Source organism: Carettochelys insculpta, chromosome 23, assembly GCF_033958435.1.
Source record: "Carettochelys insculpta isolate YL-2023 chromosome 23, ASM3395843v1, whole genome shotgun sequence".
Taxonomy (NCBI): Eukaryota; Metazoa; Chordata; order Testudines; family Carettochelyidae; genus Carettochelys; species Carettochelys insculpta.
In genome coordinates this window covers 7,097,723-7,117,054 of record NC_134159.1, presented here as the reverse complement: position 1 = coordinate 7,117,054, position 19,332 = coordinate 7,097,723, and the positions used below count along the sequence as shown (strand labels likewise).

Sequence of the window (19,332 nt, the reverse complement as noted above, 5' to 3'; positions counted from 1 at the left end):
GCTAGGATTGTTTTTCTTTGCTTAGTGGTGATGGGTCTTGGCCAACCATAGAAGAGGAGCTATGACATTATCTAAAGAGACAATACACAAGAAAGGATTGAGGCAGCATAAAAAGCAACATTGGTGTCACGGGCAGCAGGTGAAAGCACAACTGGGGAAGGCAAGCCCTAGACCTACCCCTTCTGCTCAATGCTCCACCCCAGAGGAGCCACCCCTTCCAGGAACACTGATGCCTACATTTTCTGATGGCCCTCAATGGAATGGTCTAAAAAGAAAAAGGGAAGACATTCAACGCACACCCACAGCTTCCTTTATTCCCCCACACTTTTGTCGCAGAAAAACCCCCATGGCATTTGGGTGTGAGAGACTATCAGAATGTTTTGAAGAAATTTGTTCACGGGGTAAAAATGGAAAAAATGTGTCAAGTCTACATGTTGCACAAATATATTGCAAGGCTGAGTTGCGAGAATGAATCATAAAGGAAAACTGCTTATTAGGAGACAATGAGGTGGATATAGCTGACTGGGTCAACTGGTTAGTGACTTAAGTTGTTCACTTTGCAATGCATCATTCAGGACTTTCTGCATGCCTTTCATAGAAGAGTGCTCTGTTAGGCGAAAGCCCAAGCTGCTTGCTGTGTTGATTGTTGCTAGAAAATAAGTTTAGATAATTCACAGGGCTTGTTTAACTAACTAGGTTTAGAATTGATCACTCGAGTATACAATACAGAAAGCTGCAGTAAGAAAAAAAATCTAGAGTTGACACCCTCTCTTACTTTTATTGGATCGCAGGGCTACCTTATTGTGGGAGATCATGGCTACAAGACCATGATGATGATACCATATGTTTCCTTATTTAACTTCAGAATAAGTCAGGTTTTCCGAGAGAAATCCCTGCTATACAAGTTCTCAAAAAAAAAAAAAAAAATGATACCATGTTTGATAGTGTTTATTCCAAAATTATGTGGACTTTAAGTACAGTCACTGATTTTTAGTTACCAAAAATGTAACTTAAATCCACGCTGCTGCCAAAACCTGCAGCTTTTCATTGTTAGGCTTCTTAAAACAACATAAGGTATTTTTACTATAACCAAATGAATGTGGCAATTCTACTGCAGGAGTGGAATATCACCTATCTGGTATTATTAACTACTGGACTGATTTGAACATGGAAATGCTGAGAGCCTCCTTTTAAAAATTTGCATATAGGGATATTGCAGAAACTCTGCAATCCTTAAGATTTAACTAAAAGCTCATCTTTGCTGATGTTGTCCTTTCACACCAATATGAAAGCAGAAAGAAATGGTCAAAACGTTAAACAAAATTGCCTCAGTGAGTGGACTGGGCATGAACAAGTGAAAGACCAAGAAAATGAGTACCAACCAGTCCAACGCCACCACCCTCACTCTGGAAGGGGGTGACCTGGAAGATGTGGAGTGGTTCACCTACTTGGAGTATTGGGGCAGAGATGGAGAAATTGATAAGGATATCAGTGCCAGGACAGGGAGAGCAACAACTGCATTCAAGACTGTCCAATATGGAGTTCAAAAGTATCTGCAAGGACAAAACTGCAGATCTTCAAACACAAATGGGAAGTGTGCTCTTGTATGGATGAGAGACCTCGTATACTTAAAGTCTTCAAATCACAAGCTATAGACATTCAAACAGATTCTGAGGTACATCCTTCACATTAAATGTCAAGACTTCCTCACAACTGAGGAGCTTTGTAACAGAGCAGGACAAGAACTAATTGACATTGAAATCAAAAGAAAGTAGGAATGGCTAGGCCACATTCTCAGAAAACCATCATAGTCCATCAAGCTCTCACATGAAACCTGCAAGGAAAATGCAGAAGAGGAAGACCTCGGACAACATGACGGTCTACTGCAATTGAAGGAAAACACTGGGGTACTCCTAGAGCCTAGAAGTTTTGTCCCAAGACGGAGTGAAGGGGAAGAGACTTGTAGATAACCCTGGTACTCCACATGGCACAGAGATTAAGTAGTTTCATCTTTACCATAGATTTTCCCTGAACCCAGTGTTCAGGGCTCTGAGTTCTCATTTAAATAGCTATTTTACATTGACTACTTGTTATAAGACAGCTTTTCCTGCCAGACTTAGTTGGAGTTTGTCATCATTAAGAATGTCAGATGACACAAGTTTGCTCTTAAGCAAGAGCCAATATAGAGAAATGGAGCCCAACTATTATGGCATCAATGTTGTAGGACCACATGTTCCTATGAATGCAAGTTGTAGAAAGACTGCTTGGAGTTTTAGCTGTTTGTTTCTATGAAGTACTTGAAACTAAATTGATTTCTACATGACTACCTGAAACTAGAAGGCAGCTGTGGTCATGAACACCTGACAATTTGTTTATTTTTATTGACCAAGTCTAAATTAAGGATTGTCCTCCAAATTTTTTTTTAAATTAAAAGCTGCTGCTTTTGTTGAGAAAATAGGTAACTTCCACCAGTTTGTTTGTTATTCTGGAACCACTACAACAAGCCAAAAGTAGTAGCTAGTTCTCCTGTTTCTATTTTTCTTAAGTGGAAGGGTGCAATTCAGAGCCTCCACAAGTAAGCTATTTGTTCAGTCAAAACTATAAACCTCTCATTCTTGTTACCCTATGAAGTTAGGTGGAGCCACATGTAGATTAACATATCAAATGTTGAGTTAATGACCAAAAGTACAACTTAAAAGCAGCCTGGTAGAAAGTGGACTTTGAAGTCCTTCTAGTGATGTCAGAGTGTTTATGTTGACAATAGTTTGAGTCAATGAAATGGTTCCTTTGGTCTACAACTCTTGCATTCCAGTAAGCAGCTTTGGTCCTTTGAAGTGTTAATGCTCCTCCTTGGAGGATCTCCTCAGTTTAGCAGCCTGCAGCGTGTTTTTAAAAAAAAAAAACTTTGGGATCCCTGCCCTGCCCCTTCTGTAATGTACAACCCCCTGCTTGACCTATCCCTCCACCTTTTGTCACTCACCCCTGTGCCACAGGGTGAAAGTTAAGGCTCCAAGTAGGGCTCTGGGGTTGATGGATTTGATGTGGAGCAGGGAGGCTCTGACATGAGGGATAGGGGGCCTGGGTCCCAGCAGTATTTATTATGGCCCTGGAAAGGAACAGCCTGGGAGGTTCTGTGCAGTGCCCATAGTGTAGGAAGCACAGGATCTGTGGGTCCAGTGTGCAAGCAGGGAGCAGTGCTTGAACCCTCACCTCATGGCTGCATCCAGGGTACAAAGACCTGATGGCCACTTCTAGTTGTGCAGAACTAGGGTGGAGAGGCTGGCTACGGCAGGCTGTCTGCCACAGCTGGAGGGGAGAAAGTCAATCCTTCACTTCCCTCCTGGACCCTAGTTTGAGGAACATTGTTCTAGGGACTTAACTGGAATGTCTGCTTCTACCATCTATGGCTCTGATTTCTTGGATGCCCTGTACTGCCATAGGGGATACCAAGACCACAGAAATTAGGGTTTAACATCACATCTACTGATTTGTGGGACACTGACCTTTTGAAATCATAAGAGACTTCGTGCTGGATGGCTGGGGGAAGCCAGCATAGTTCTGAGGGTTAGGTAGGCCTTCAGTTATTTGTGCATCTCCTTTTCTTACATCCCTGAACAGCAACACACAGAAAAGGATCAGACAGGATTCTTTTCTAGTGTTTATTAATGAGGCCAGAACTCCAACTAGTGCAAGCAGTTACATCTTCTGATTTGATTCCATACGGCCTGTTTACAACCAGGCAAACATACTTGCTCAAAAAAACTCTTCCATGAAGTCTGCTCTGTACAGCTGTGCTTCTCAAGTGTCAAAGGGCTGGAACTACATCAGGCTCTCTTATAAACCTGTTTGCATACTTGGTCTTCACAGTGGAGCTCCTAGCAAGGGAGAATAAAGATGTTATTTAACTTGTGTACCATTGCCTTGACAGCTACATACTTCTGTAATTGGAGTTAGTTTACACCAAGTCACTTACAGTGGCAAACATCTTAGAGCTTGTGTCCTTGCTGCTAGTCTGCAGCTAGTACCCAGATTAGTTATGCCTTACACCATGCTCTATTGCAGGTTGTGGCAAGTTGGATCCCAGAACAAGACATACTTCAATATACCCTACCTACAGGTGGTGATGTGTATTGCTGTCATCCCCATTCAGACTTCATTTAACACCATGAAGCTTTTGGAACATGGACTTTGTTCATGCAAAACCTCTTACTACATCTGCAGACATTCCAGACTTCTAAGAACATTGTCTCACCCATGCAGTTCAGACTATTGAATGTCAGAAGTATTGAAAGCTAATCTTTTTACTTATCATTTTGCTCTAAAAATGAGCCTCTGTACTGTGTTAGACTACACATCCTTATTGATTTTTCTTCTAGTCCAACTAGGACAGGGAAGACTGACTGATCTGCCTGTGTTACACCATTTCCCCAATTTCATACCAACAGCCTAAAATCATGGTGTAGATGTGTTACCCACACTTAGTTTCCTGAGGTCTATAGAGAGAAGCTGCACAACTGCTTTTTGGAGTGACAGGCCCTGGAGGTCAAAGAACACCATCTTAGTGCCATAGATACTAAGAAAGTTCCCCTGTTCCCCGTAACTAGAGTGCTTGGGTGTCAACCCTTGAGAAATTCAGGTTCTGTCCAGTTGACTAGTAGGGTGTCCACAGCCTGCAGCACATGTTTCTGCAGGTGGTGCATGGTCACATTTTCCATCCATGGGCAGGAGAAGTTGAGGGAATGCTGGTAGGTTCCCCCCCTGAAGCTTGTTCTTTCCATTTTAGGTCATGTAGCTATGTGCACACAAAGAAGTCATGTTGCACTTTAAACAGTTTTATGAGTTTTCATGGGGCAGACCCACTTCAGATTGGGGCATCTACCTTTCTGTGACTATGGTGTTTGTAGAGTCATGTCCTAGTGTTTTCTTTGTTATATCTACCAGACAGACAATTGTAATCTTGGTCTTGTGGGGTCTAAGGCAGAAAGAAAAATACTTGCCAGAGAACTAGTGAAGTAAAGAAGGTTCAAGTTTACATGACTTGAAGTGCATCCATTGTGCAATACTTAAGACCTACTGGACTATTGCTTTTTAGTCTTTCATCCCTGCTATAATACCCAGAGATCCCATAGGCATAGATGCTAGAATAGGGTGGAGAAACAATACCAGCTCTTTAAGTTTAGCAATGCCAAGCCACAGCACAAAACTGAGCTAGAAATTAAATCAGATTCCGATACTACAGTTGCTCGGAAGCATTTCAGAAGAGTCTGAGGTAGCTGAGTTAGTCTTTAAGGTGACACAGGACTTCTTGGTTTTTGAAGATACAGACTAACATACTTTGGAGCATAAGCTTTTGCTGGCAGAGACCTACTTCATCAGATGCAGGAGTGGGGTGGTTTCAGAAGAGGCTTTAGAAAGGGAGTTTCAGTAAAGGGGAGGGCTAGAGCTGACAAGGTCTATTTGTTTGGGGTGGGGGAGAGGAGATGTGGGGGTGCAAACATCAAGAGCAGAGAAACTGCTTTTGTAAGGGGCTAACTACTCTTTTCAGTCCTTGGTTGATAGTCAGATTCGCAAGTTAATTGCAGCTCTGAAAGTTCTTTGCAGTTTTTTGCTTTTGGTTGTAGGACTGCTACTTTTAAATCTGTTACTGAGTGTCCAGGGAAATTGACGCGTTCCACAGGTTTTTGTAGGTTATTGTTCCCGATGTCTGATTTATGTCTTTTACATAAGACTATTCCATTTGGCCAATATAAGTTGCAGTGGGGGAATTGCTGGCAAGTGATGGCACATGTATTATATTAGTAGATCTGCAGGTGAAAGAGCTCCTGATGGTGTGGTTGATGTTAGGTCCTGATGTAGATATGTGAGCAGAGTTGGCAGTGAGGTTTGTTGCAGGGATTGGTTTCAGGTTTAGCGTTACTGTGTTGTGGTCTATAGTTGCTGGTGAGAATGAGGTTGGCAGGCTGTCTTCTTGCTCAGTACCAAGAATGTGTTAGCACTCAGCACCTGCTACAGAGAATTGCATGGGAACAGACCACTTAACCTAAACCACAGCCCTCCTGCACGACTGTTAAGTTACTCAAAATTTGAATTAACCGATACCAGATACAGCTGATCTCCTTCAATCCAGTGAGTCCAGCCTCTGTTCTTCTTATCTCCAGTCTGGATACAGACAAGCTTGTCATTGTCCCAGGTAACCACGCTCTGCATTTGAGAGACATGTACTAGTCTTAATCTCAAATACCACATTCTTACAGCCCCTCAACCCTTCTCTCTTATCAGGGAGAGTTTGTGCCTCCCCTTGCCACCCAGTGCTTCTGCTTCATGCTCTGTAGGAAGTGGACTACCTCAAGTTTCACAAACAGGTAGTCCTGGGGCATATTAGAGACGAAACATTAGGTCATGAGTGAAACCCACCTTCATTGGTATCTCCCATTTGCACTAGTCCCTGTCCCCCTCCCAAGAAGCTTAAAGCTTTCCTTCTGAAAGTTTGAATACAAAAAGTGTAAGATCCCAAACACTGATCAGTTCAAGCAGTTCAGTGGATTTTTACCTTGCGATTTAAATGGTTACAGATTTTTACCTTGCATTTTCTATTATCTAGGCCTTTATTGTCTTCTTCAAACTCCTCTCCAATTTTGAACTGGACAAAGTAACTTCTGAAAGTGCTGGTGGTTTGAATGGTGAATGTATCACCTTCCTGTTTGATCACCTTCTGTGGCTTCAACATTTTTGCAATCTTGCGAGTTGCAAAGTCAATACCTTAAAGGCATTAAAAACCATGATTGTAAACTTACCAGCCTACATGTCCAAGGCTACAATGTTAACAGTGCTGCCTGCAAGAGAGTGCTTCCCAGAGCCAATACAGGTTTGGGTTCTGCTAGTGGAGCTCTGTTAGAGCTCCACTAGAGGCCCCTCTGTCTTAGTAGCTTCCTTCAATGACATGGCTACCTAGCATTTTACTCTTTGAGGAGCACAGAGCCGCACTACACTAAGCAGCTACCAAGCTAGGTTGCTAGGATTTGATTTAATGCCTATAGCAGAGGGTCAACTAGATGGGTCACCTTACACTATTGGCAAGTCACAATAGCGTGCCACTGCTGGGTACAGGTTTACTATACTGACTTCTGCTATATTAGTATAATCTGATGGATGCTACTGCTGTGCTGGAAGCAAAGTTAGAATTGGACTTTTAGGTTTGTTGACTCAACTAAAGACTTCCATCAAATGAGGTCTGCAGGTGTCAGTTCAACTGTTTTGTATCAAAGGAATCCAATAACCTGGAAAATGCTATACTCTAGTTATTCCCATGCTTATCTTGTCACTAGACAGGGGAGTTAAACACCTGTTATGTAGTCCTATTTGCTCACCTAAGGGCATGTTCTTCTGTTGGATGATTACTGGCATGGTGTTCACACCCACATACCCCACAAGTTAGAGGGGAACTTTTACAAGTTAGTGTTGACACACATGGTTTTGGCAGCCAAACCAAGCCATTGCCTCAAGTAGTTCAATGAATACCCTTGCCTTTAAGGCAAGCTAGATCTGTCCTTTTCCTTCAAAGAGAGAACACTACTTCTAACCATGCTGCACCAAAGGTCTAGTTTTACTTTGACACGTGTTAAATGTTCATATGTCAGGTCACAAGTGTCTATGCTCACCCCATTTCCAGGCAACAATGATCTCTAGCAAGTTGGCAAGCTGTGACTAATTTCATACAAATTATGAAATAGCTACTCAGTGCCAGTCTCTGGCAAGGTGTTATATCCTTGAACTTGTAGCTCTGGGTACTGTACATTAGTGTTTAATTTCATTGGCAATGGAAACATTCGTAACAAGATGACACTAGAAAGTTTTCTGGATTTGAGGACACATTTGTTTCTTTACACTTATCATACAGTCTTGACTTCAGACTGATCCTCCCATTTCAAGCTCAGAATATAAACTTAGAAGAGTGAGACCCATAAAGCTTCTATTGCCATCCTGAGGCTAGGACTTTGGAAGTTCTAAGAACAGCACAATGAGCTTTGTGTGACATGCCAAGAGACCTTCACTTAACTGACCCACTGCTTGCATTCTTCAGTCATAGCCTGAAGATATGGTCCATAAACAGCTAATTTAAAAACCCAATATACCCCTTAGATTGTCACTGGGAATTGTAGCCATACATACCACTTTGCACCATATTTGTCTCTAAATGAGAAGAGCTATTAGTAGCATGTATGGCTGATCATTATGTTGCAGCATTTGACCAAGTCTCATGGTTAAACTGAGTGCACAGGACTGACTCTGACCTCTGGAGGTCCCTTCTAGCTCAAGGGGATGATAGTATTGAGGTTTTTCCTCAGCAGCATCACTCAAGTTATTTGTGAAGGGCTATCCTATCATCCACCTTAGGCCTGTGCCATGGTCTGGTAAAATAGCTGTTTCTAACTGTTGCTTCATTTTTCCCTAGTGTCTCTTTACCATGCCCTGGGCAATCACATTAGATATGTTTTTCTTCCCCTGTCCTTTGAACCCATACTATTTAACCACTGGTTAGAGCAAACTAAATTAGAAAAAGAAAGCAGCAGACCTGCTTGATAGAGGCAAAGAATCCTCCCACATTTGCTATGTGGTAGCTTTCCTAGAGGCACATATTGCAAGGGTGATTTCAATCTAGTGCTACAAACTCACTTCAGCTCAACTTTGTGCTAATAGTCTTTTGGGAGCAGCCATTACTTTTAACTCAGTTCTTCCTCAATAGGAGAAAGAGGTAGACCAAACTCCCATTCATTCAATGTGTTCAAGCAAGGCTCTAACATTTTGGGCAGTTTCCTGTAGGATAGGGAACGTTAGCATTGAAGCTCAGTAGCTTAGATACCATGTGTTTCTATTAACTACTGTTGGCATAGAAATGGACCAAGGTAAAAATAGAAAATAGGCCTCCCACTGCATGGTGTGCATTGAATTTATTATAAGAGTCCAAAGATTTGATACACCCCACCCCCCACCACCATGCAAAGAAACAAGCAGTAAAAACAGAGCTCTCTGGGGTGAATCTGGTGTACTGTTACACTGCAGAAGCTGAAGAGACTTAGCATTAGTTTATCTTTAACCCTGGAACACACAGGGGTTTTCATATTGAATGATTAATGAGGACAATCCCTCTCTCAAACATTGATAATTAGTCCTCAACAGCAATTAAAGATCCTCCTCCTCAGACCAAGGATCTGGTGCTACTTTTAGAAGAAGCCTTTGATATGCTACCAATATTGGATTAGTTAGTTTGATGCCATTTAGAATGTTAAGGAACATCTAAAAAACAGTCTAGACCAACTTGAAATCTCATGTGATTAAATGATAGCATTTGCCAGATTCAGGGCCATTAGCCACACTGCTAGCCTCTTAGCAGCTTGCACAGTTTTATTACAGGCTCTAATGGCAAAACCCACACTGGCTGTTATACCACAGCTTTATTACAGCACTGAGATCCTTTCCAATTCCTCTCCTAGGGTCTTCTCAGTGCTAGATGTAATTTGGTCTGTCTACCCTTATTTGGGTTCAGATGCTACTAGAACAAACCAGACAAAAGACTACTAAGAGTGTACTCATAGTATTGAAGGTCATCCCACTGAAGTTATTTTGCATCAGTAGTCTCCTATATAGGGTTCTGGCTGGAGCACTGGTATTTAAACAGAACTTGAGCAATTGGAAAGATCGAGGATGTTTTCAGTGATAAAAGACAGTTCTCCATACCTTCTTTAAAAGAGGATATTACTGGATGTAAGACTTGTTTTTTGGGAATGTTTCCACAAAGCCCTTATTCTTGTAAGGATGATAGAGAATGATGAGAAGGCTGCAGATAGAGTCCCTCACACAAGTAGAAATCCCCAGGCAAGTGCAGCAACACTTGAGTCCCATGAGAAAGACAAGTGAAAGAAGGATGTGAAGCTATGCTACAGGACTCAAGGACACTTACAAGTAACAGCATAGTAGTGAACAATTACATTGTGTCCCACCCCAGACACAGTTAAGACTAGTGCTTTTCATACACATGAATAGAAAAGGAAAGTTAGGTCTATCTGTAAGATAGATAGTGGTTACCCTTCCTCCCCAACCACACAGAAAAGGAAAACATCAACTATCTCCAGATTTTAGCTGTAGTCAAAACCCTGGGGTATAGACTAGTATAATTTTCACCTACCCAAAGCCAACATGTAGTTTTCAAAGTTGTCATTGCTCACAAGGTTCCAGGTACCACTGAAATCCACAGGCATGGCTGGCTACTAGAACAAGAACTACACAGGCAATTAGACTCTAACCAGAAAACCAGCTAACCCCTATATGTAGGGAATTATGGAAGTGATTGCAGCTGGCAGTCTTGTTTGTGGGAATGTGCCACTGCCTGACCATGGTGTGGGCGGGTAGAAATACAATTAGCTACAGCTGAGATTGGAGGGGAAAGTTCATATTGCCTGACATCTTTGTGTGGAGCAAATGTTACTGTCCCTTGAGTCAACGTGGGGAAATGAGTGAGTAGTTTAACCTCTTCATGGTCACTTCTGCCCCATCAGTTTCAGAGGGGAATCAGGAACAGATTTTGCAGTTACTAAGTGAGGGTCACTACAGTGCATCAGAGCATGGATTCAAAATCTTCATATCTCCTAACAGAGCTGTAAAGGACTCCTGTGTTCATGAACTTTAGGTCAGCAGACTTGTGAAGGTGATTTCCATGCTGCAGTATTAGAAACTACAGAACACATTTCTCTTATTTCTGAATTATAAGAAATAAATTATATTAACTCCTTGTACGGATAGGTGGCTGGGAATAGAAGGCAGTATACTGTAGTAGTTAGCACAAAAAAACTGGGAAGCAGACCTTCTGACTGATTGCTGTCTGTAGACAGTGAGTGACCTTGGTCACGTAACTTCTGTTTCTCATTTTTTTTCTTCTGTGTTCTGAGGTCTTTTCTATGATGTAAATTATATCCAAAAAAAACTTGGAATCCATGCGTGTTGCCAGTGTGCATAATAATTGCAGTTGCTTTGATTGCTTCTTTTCTTGCTCAGATGTTTCCTTGTCTTCAGCTTGGGAACTATATCGGTTGGGTACTGTGTCAAGTAGTTAGAGCAAGAGACTGAGATTTAAGATACTTAAACTTAATTCACAGCTCATTCACTGAATTTCTTTGCATTTGTGCCTGTTTCCCCATACATAAAAATGTGAATAGTAATGTCCATATCTGAAAAACACCTCAGAAATAATAATAATAATTAATAATAAAATAATAAGTAATAAAAGTTCTTTAATAAATACAAATTCTGGTCAAGTAAAGGCACATGGCAACATAGATATGGTGAACAATTAATCTGTTTAATGCTACATCAAATGATATATATAGATATATATGGAAGTACAGAAAATAAGGATCAGAACAGAAGGTGATTTCAGTAGAGAAATTCCTGTCTTCAGATCAGGGAATAGAGGTAGAGTGCAAGGACTCCTTTCACTTTAGGTGATAGGATTTAACTGTCTTTTTCAGTACCTAAAGTAATCTGTATTCTGCTAAGCAAGTCTTGATTCTCGGAAAGGGGAATGAGAGGCCAGACAAATAGTAATTGGCTGACTTGGGAGAATGAAGATGACTGGGGTCCTTGTCCCTTTTACATGTGGAATTGAGGTAATTCCAATATTTTAATTCCTTTGATATTTTTCTGTTGGGAAGTAACCTTTTTTCCATCATGTATATAAATAAAAGCCAGCGGGCAATAAGGTCTAGAACTGTGTTTCTTTTCAAGTGATCAATTTCTTATTCAAAGAAAAAAGTGTTCACGACCACCTTAAATGTACTGTAAATATAAGTCATATGCATTATAATAGGGATATATGGGAAGCAAGATTTATTTTTACTGTAGATTTAAATTTTTATTACAACATCTAGTAACTGCTCCTAGTTCCTTTGAGAGTCGCAGCCTATTAGTTGAGAAACTTTAGTTTAGTAATTCCTAGTGAAGTAAGCATGAGGCTAGGAGCTGCAGAGTTGTCCAAAGATGCATGTATGGGAAAGTCAGATAATTTTAACTGTTGTGCCTCAGTTTCCTTATCTGTAAAATGAAGATAATTTTTCCTTTTCTCAAAAATGGGTTCTGAAGATTAATTTAGTCAGGGATGTGAGGTAGACATGCTACAACGATAAGCACCACAGAGAAACCTATAAATATCTTTAGCCCAGAGTGTGCTGCTAGTGTAGCCAAAAACAGTGATGAAATTTACATTGATATTAGTCAGAACATTGAATGATGAAACTCAGTCACAACTACTATATTTATTTAGCATCTGCTGAGTCAGTAAATTCAGGTTAGGCTGAATTAAGAGACAGAATTTCACAGACCTGATTTCAAAATTCTGAACATATTTCTGGAGCTAACAGTTTGCCTACTTGATGCATGTGACCATGGAAATAGAATACTCTAATGCCAAGGCATGGTTCCTGTTCTCAAATTGGTATTGTTCTTGAGCATAGAGTGTAACCAGGAATGACCCAGATAAACAATTAATAGTTTATAAAATAGCATTTCCTTCTCGCACCCCCCACCCTGGTCAAATAGTTAAAATCTACATATAATTTATTAAGGGATCAATATAGGAAGCAAAAAGGACTCTGGCTCTCGCTTCTTAGAAAGGGAAATGTTGCATAAATGGAAGGGTTATTTTCTGCAATCTTTCCAAGCATCTCTCTCTCTCTCCTGCCCATAATGAGAAGACTTCAGTTGGGTGGTTGCTTGCATTGGAAGGGAATAAAGCCCAGATCCTTGTTGGTGTTTATGCCCCTAACTTCCAAGGAAATCAAAGTTAGGAGCAAAAATATCTTCAAGGACCTGGATCTAAAATATGATGGTGATGAGTGCTCATACGAATATGTGAAACTTCCAGTGAAAAATCAGATGGTATAGAACAGGGATCAGCAAACCCCAGCACAAGTGCCAAGAATGGCATGCAAGCTGATTTTCCTCAGCACAAAAGGTGGGAGCTCAGTCCTGCCCCTCTTCCCCCATGCAGCCCGGAGCTTACTGAAAGCCATGCTACCAACCATGCTGTGGATTAACAAAAGACCAGCTCATGCTACCAACCACCGCCTAAATGGTAAAGCTCAACATCTTAATTTATCAATGAAGCTGTTTAAGTAGGACTATTAGTGACTTTAAAAATATCACCAGTACTTGGACTGTACATTGAAGTCAAAAGGACAAATTACGGCACTATGCCTGGGAGAAGTTGCATACCCTGGTGTAAAATATGATTCTAATAGTTTAGTAGGTGAAATTCTTTGCTTTAAATAAGTAACAAACTATAAGCCTAGGTATAGAGGCTATACTGTTTGAATTGCCAATTTTAAGATGAGACATAGAAAGTAGCCTTTGTGATTGTGCTTATTAAAGATCCCATGAACTTCTTGTGTGTTGCCAAAAGTGTTGGCCAGATTCCCATTTTGGTATTTTAATTCTGCCCTATAAATTCTCTCATAGTTTTAAAGTTCTTAACTGTTGTGTAGTGTCACTGTGCACAGCTAGGCAGTAGTTACATTCCACCATGGAGATGGTGGCATTTCAGTATTAGATAAAGTGATTCCTAACAGACATATTAATTGTAAAATACTTTACACTTCTTTTGGATGGATCCAATGTGTAACATTAACATAATAGTATCATAATACAGTACATCTGAACACAATGACTCGTCTGACAAATTTAACCTTTTCATCCCACTTGCAGCACGTCTATGAACGGCCTTCTACCAGGACGTCCTCTGCACCTGACGGCTGCTCTCAGCCACCTGGTCTTTAGAAGCTGCCGTGGGGAAGACCTCCTTGCAGAGCCCCTGCTATACAACCCTTATCTTCGTGTGCAGGTGGCAGAGTCCCCTACCATGCACCAGAGGTTAGTCCTGAATGGAATCACTAGGATCAGAGACCTCCTGGACTACAGCTGGGGAGACTGGATGGAGGCCCCAGCGCATGGGGCTCTCCACCCTCCGTACTCCCTGGCATGTGCTCGAGGAGGTGAAGGCCACTTTGCTGTCTGCCGCTCGTGTTTATCTTAGCCAGGTCCTGCGAGAGGGTGCACCCCACCTGCCTTTAACCTCCAGCCCTCTGGACCTCTCCATGGGCCCCTGGCCCTGCAAGCCCCCCCCGACCTCCTCTGCCTCACCATCGCAGACAGCTGCATGCCTTGCAGCCGGTCCCCTTCTGAACCACACCAAGACATCATCTGTACATGCTCGTGCTTCACGCACTCCATTTCCCCACCCTCGCATCCCACCCCGACCATAAGTGGTGGGACCTTCTACAACTTTCAGAGGGTGGGGATCCCCGGTGAGCCAGCCTCTATTCCACCCTAGTTCCACGGCCCACCGGGCACATCAGTTGGAGGATCCTCCACAGGGCAGTGAGCACAAGAGTGTATCTGGTGCAGTTCACCTGCCTTCCGGACACCTGTTCCTTTTGTGGTGCGAGGGAGACCCTGGCGCACATCTGTGTCGAGTGCACCAGATTGCAGCCCCTCTTCCGGCTCCTCCAGAACCTCCTGCTGAGGTTCTGGCTGCACTTCTCCCTGCACCTCCTCATCCATGCACACCCCATCCGTGGTCCCACTAAGTCGCAGGACCTCCTGGTCAGCCTCCTCCTGGCCATGGCCAAAGTGGCCATATACAACACCAGGGAGAGGAGGCTGGCCGAGGGAGGGGCCTGCGAATGTGTGGCCTATTTCCCTTCTGCCCTCTGCTCACGAATCCAAGCAGAGTTCCTCTGGGCGGCATCCACTGGCTCCCTTGATGCCTTCGAGGTGCAGTGTGCGCTGTCCGGGGTTCTCTGCTCAGTATCCCCCTCTGGCTTCCTTATTTTGAACCTTTGACCTCCACTCCCGTCCCTGTTTTTCTTTTTAGTTGTCCCTCATACTTATTTGGGAACCATGTCTTTTTAATTAATCCCCCTTTTTGAGGGGGACCTTTTAGTTGTGGGCCCACTACCCTGGTTTCCAATAGGAGTACATCTATGGGCAGATTATAATTCCTGTAAATATTATTTGACTTTATTCAAGGAAACTGGATTGAACGCATACTAGATTTTCAGTACTTTTGGCATCTCATAAGTCTGGTCAGCATTTAAAAATGTTACTGGTATAGAGTGTTCTCTTTAATCTGTGTGCTTGGGGTATGATATTTTTATTTTATACTTGTATGATTCTGCATAGACACAGTTATGTATAAAAGTGGCTTAGGCTGGTGGAGTAGTTATTGCCTACCTGTACTGCAAAACCTATTCTGCAGAAAACGTAGCAAAATAACTCTCCACTGGGCAACTCATCTGAAAGATGACATATTTAACAGTTCAACATAACAATGTTACATTTGGTCTCAAATCATTCTTTAATATGGGATCGTTTCGCCCAGAAGCAAGAATGCAACCTACTAATTCATAGGCACTCCCTGTGTCTACATAAGCCCCTTCCTTTTGACAGGGGCATGTTAATGTGCAGGTTTGAAAGATGCTAATGAGGTGCTGCAATGAATATGCAGTGCCTCATTAGCATAATAGCGGCCACAGTGATTCCAAAGTGCAGCTTTTTGAATTGTGCACTGCCCCTGGAGATGGGACCTTCTTAAAAGACCCCCCCAGTTTTTGAAAGCCCTTTTACCTAACACCAGATAGGAAGAAGGGCTTTTGAAAACTGGGGGGTCCTTTTGGAAGGTCCCGTCTCTGCAGGCTTTTGTATTGCTGGGGCTGCACTTATGCTAATGAGGTGCTGCATATTCCTTGCAGTGCCTCATTAGCATCTTTCAAACCCACTCATTAACATGCCCCTTTCGAAAGGAAGGGACTTGTGTAGACCCAGCCACTGTGTACCTGTTATTATGGAGAAGGTCGCTATTCCAAAAAGCCCTCATGGCTAGGAAACAGATTTTAAAGATGCTGCATCCTAGTCCCACTGAAGTCAACAATAATTTTGCCATTGATTTTCACTGGGACCAAGAGGGGCACTCAAAGTAGAAATTGAGGCTATGTGGGTTTGTGGGTCGTAGTGGTATGATAGACAGGAAAGGTCAGTATTCACAATTGAGCTTTCACTCCAGTTCAGCAAGCTGCTCTGCATAAGTAGATTTTCACCCATATGGAACTCCAGTGTCTTCAGTGGTATTCTGTGCTGATTTAAAGATTGTCCCTGTGGAAAAGCTTGTAAAATTTAGGCTATCAGACTTTGATTAATTTTACAAGTGCTAAACAAATCATTTATTTTGCTTAAATTACTTAATTAACACTTGCTTATCATAGAATTTTTTATTGAAACACCTATTGCCAGTAAGTGCATGAAAGACAAGCAAAACCAGGACACCACAGAACATTCTGTTTAGTGTACAATACGTCTCTCGAATTATACAAATAAAATACAGCAAAACACACCAGCATCATGATTTGCAAAGTAATTCTTGGACTTAAAGTGCAGTTCTACTCTGAAAGGTAAATATATATACAGTAGTCTCTCACAGAAAAGATCTATTCTGCTTGTGTATTCAGGGTCACATCAGATGATTAAAATAAAGCTTTACTGCTTTTTACTTCTGTCAGCCCTGTAGAACCAACACAGCTAAAAGAGAAGTGAATTCTGTTTTTTCCTACCTATTGTCAGCAGAATTGTTTACTAAACTGCTACCTGTCAACCCAGTTAAGGCAGTTGGGCTGCCTAGATGTCACTGGGGATAAAAATAGCCTCAGAGGTGTCGCTCTGTTAGTCTGTGTCTTCGGAAAACAAAGCAAGCAGTTTTGTAGCACCTTAAAGACTAATAATTTTATTTATTAGGTAATGAGCTTTTGTGGGTAAGACCCACTCTTTCAGACCATTCTTCAGATTTTGCTCCATAATCTGAAGTGGGTCTTACCCACAAAAGCTCATTACCTAATAAATAAAATTGTTAGTCAAGACACACTTCTTCAGATTATTCTTCAGGTTTTGCTCCATAATCTGAAGAAGTGGGTCTTACTCACACAAGCTCATTACTTAATAAATAAAATTGTTAGTCTTTAAGGTGCCACAGGACTACTTGGATTGGTTTTACTGAGGATGAAAACTGGCCTATAAGTGCATGCATGTGACAAAGTGGGTCCACGAAAGCTTCTGCTCCAAAAATTCCATTAGTCTGTATGGTGCCGCAGGATGTCTTGTTGTTTTTACAGAATCTTTATTACCAATGATGATACGTGAGCGAGAAAGAATCCATCTTCACTGTCAAAGTCCAAGTAAGTTTCCATAGGATCCAGTGAGAAAAAACATTTTTAATTAACAGATCACATTAGATCTGGAAATCACTGAGACAAAATACACATGGAACCTCTAGTGCCAATTTCAGTCACTTTGTAGAGTTAGAGAAGTGCACTTTAAGTTAAGAGACTCACCTTATCATAAAGATTTTTTTAAATGCAGATGCTCTGAAGAAACCAGTGGTTGCAAACTTGAACTAGCAGCACACGACGCTCTAAAGCATAAATTAATTCCAGCACGTTAGTGTACATGTGGAGTTGCCATGCATTGCTCACCTTGCCCAGAGCACTAAGAAGCTCATGTGCTGACAGCTTGTCTCATCTGTTCATTATGATGGACCACTGTCATGGAAATATATATTTCAACAGTTTTCTCATATTATCTGCATAGTAGCTCTTCAAGCCCTGGAACATTTGATAAGGCACTTAATTCACACACAAAATATAGAATGAAAAAAGAGGTTTGTAGACTTTGCCAGCATCATGTTTATAATGTTGTTTTAACTTACACATCCAATTTGCTATGCTCACCAGACTTCTCAAGGAAAAATGACATGTTTGTATACGCTGGAGCCTTAGTCTCTCCTTACCCTTCCTTCCCTCCAGTGACAGAAATTCTAGCTCAGAAATCAAATGTCTCACAAATCTTACTCCTCATTCCAAGGAAAGGACTCACTGAATAAGAATTACGATTACAGAGTTCTTAATTTTTGGCCATTAAACCAGTGGCTGGGCCCAGTTTTGGAAGTTCATCTATCCTTTCATGAAGAATGGTGCTGACCTCAAAGTGAGGCAATGATGATACCATTTCCTGTTCCTGATTAGCATCATGTATTTCTCAACACTCAAGACCCCTGGCATGGAAACACAAAGGAACATATTCACTGCATTTAGGTGTAAATCCAAACCAGTCTCTCCCTGCTTCTCATTTAAACCACTCAGCTGTAACTATGTGGGTGGTGCAAAAGTGTAAAATTATGCTAGTATGCAATTTGCAATCCTTATTGTTCTTTGCTGTATCATGCTGTAAATATAATAGGAACAATATTGTATTTAAAGTGAATCAGACTATTAGATATTCGAGATGTTGGAGTATGCTCTTTACTCTGTTATTAGTGATAGGAGATGAACGGTAACAATTTTGGTCCCCCCCTCCCCCCGTGAGCATTATGTGAGTAAACACATGACTGGAAGAAAGTGTAACTTTGCCTTGAAATAACCATGTCTTTTGTTACAAGACAGTAAAGTATTCAAAACTTTTGTGTTCTTTATCATTTTACAAGTCATTCAGTTAGAACAGTGAAATAAAATAGGTCAGTATTGCTTTCCATTTCTAGTCAAATGAACTAAATGTGCTAGTGCCTAGCCTACAGGCAGACTACAATTTAAATTGACAAATTATGTCACTCAGGAGACTGAAGTAGCCACCCCTCAAGTGACATAACTTATCCCAAGTTACACATTGTTGTGGACAGTACTTATGTTAATGGGAAAGCTTTTGCTGTTTAAGGACTGAAATAGTTAAGCTGAAGCTGAAATCTCTCTCCAGTTGGTTTAGAGCAGTTACACTGGAGAGTTTACAGCAGCACAGCTGCACTGCCACTTTAAGCTCTATAGTGCAGCCAGAGCCTCAGTATTGGAAAATGTTAAAAAAAAAAAATGAAGTTTTGTTTTTTGTTTTGAAGTCAAAGGTATCCATAACAGAGTTTGTAAAAACAATTTTTGTTTCATTATGCTCAATTTTGGGATTCATGCTCTAGCACATGATGATTCCCTTTTAATAAGCATAATTATAGGGCTTGCTTCTCCACTGCCTTGCATCTTTTGTTGCCATTCTTGTGTAAAGTGAGTATAAAACAGCTGCACAGCTGAATGGCAGCATTTTTCACCCACTTTAATTTCAGTTTGCACAGATGTAAATGACAAGGTAAAAGGACAGTAACAGAGAGAAAGCCATGCTAGTCTATATACTATCAAAACAAAAAAAGCAGTCAAGTAGCACTTTAAAGACTAAACAAAATAATTTATTAGGTGGTGAGCT

The 19,332-nt window shown here is 41.4% G+C and overlaps 1 protein-coding gene across 1 annotated transcript; it reads right to left on the bottom strand.

Moving 5' to 3' along the window:
• Nucleotides 1–3,797: 3,797 nt before the first annotated feature.
• Nucleotides 3,798–10,350, bottom strand: RBP7 (retinol binding protein 7). Its single transcript, XM_074975656.1, has 4 exons — nucleotides 10,184–10,350; nucleotides 6,581–6,759; nucleotides 6,100–6,201; nucleotides 3,798–3,875 (listed from the first exon to the last, which is right to left on the bottom strand). The coding sequence occupies exons 1-4, from the start codon at nucleotides 10,254–10,256 to the stop codon at nucleotides 3,825–3,827; spliced, it is 405 nt and encodes a 134-aa protein (XP_074831757.1). The 5' UTR covers nucleotides 10,257–10,350; the 3' UTR covers nucleotides 3,798–3,824.
• Between the last annotated feature and the right edge of the window lie 8,982 nt (nucleotides 10,351–19,332).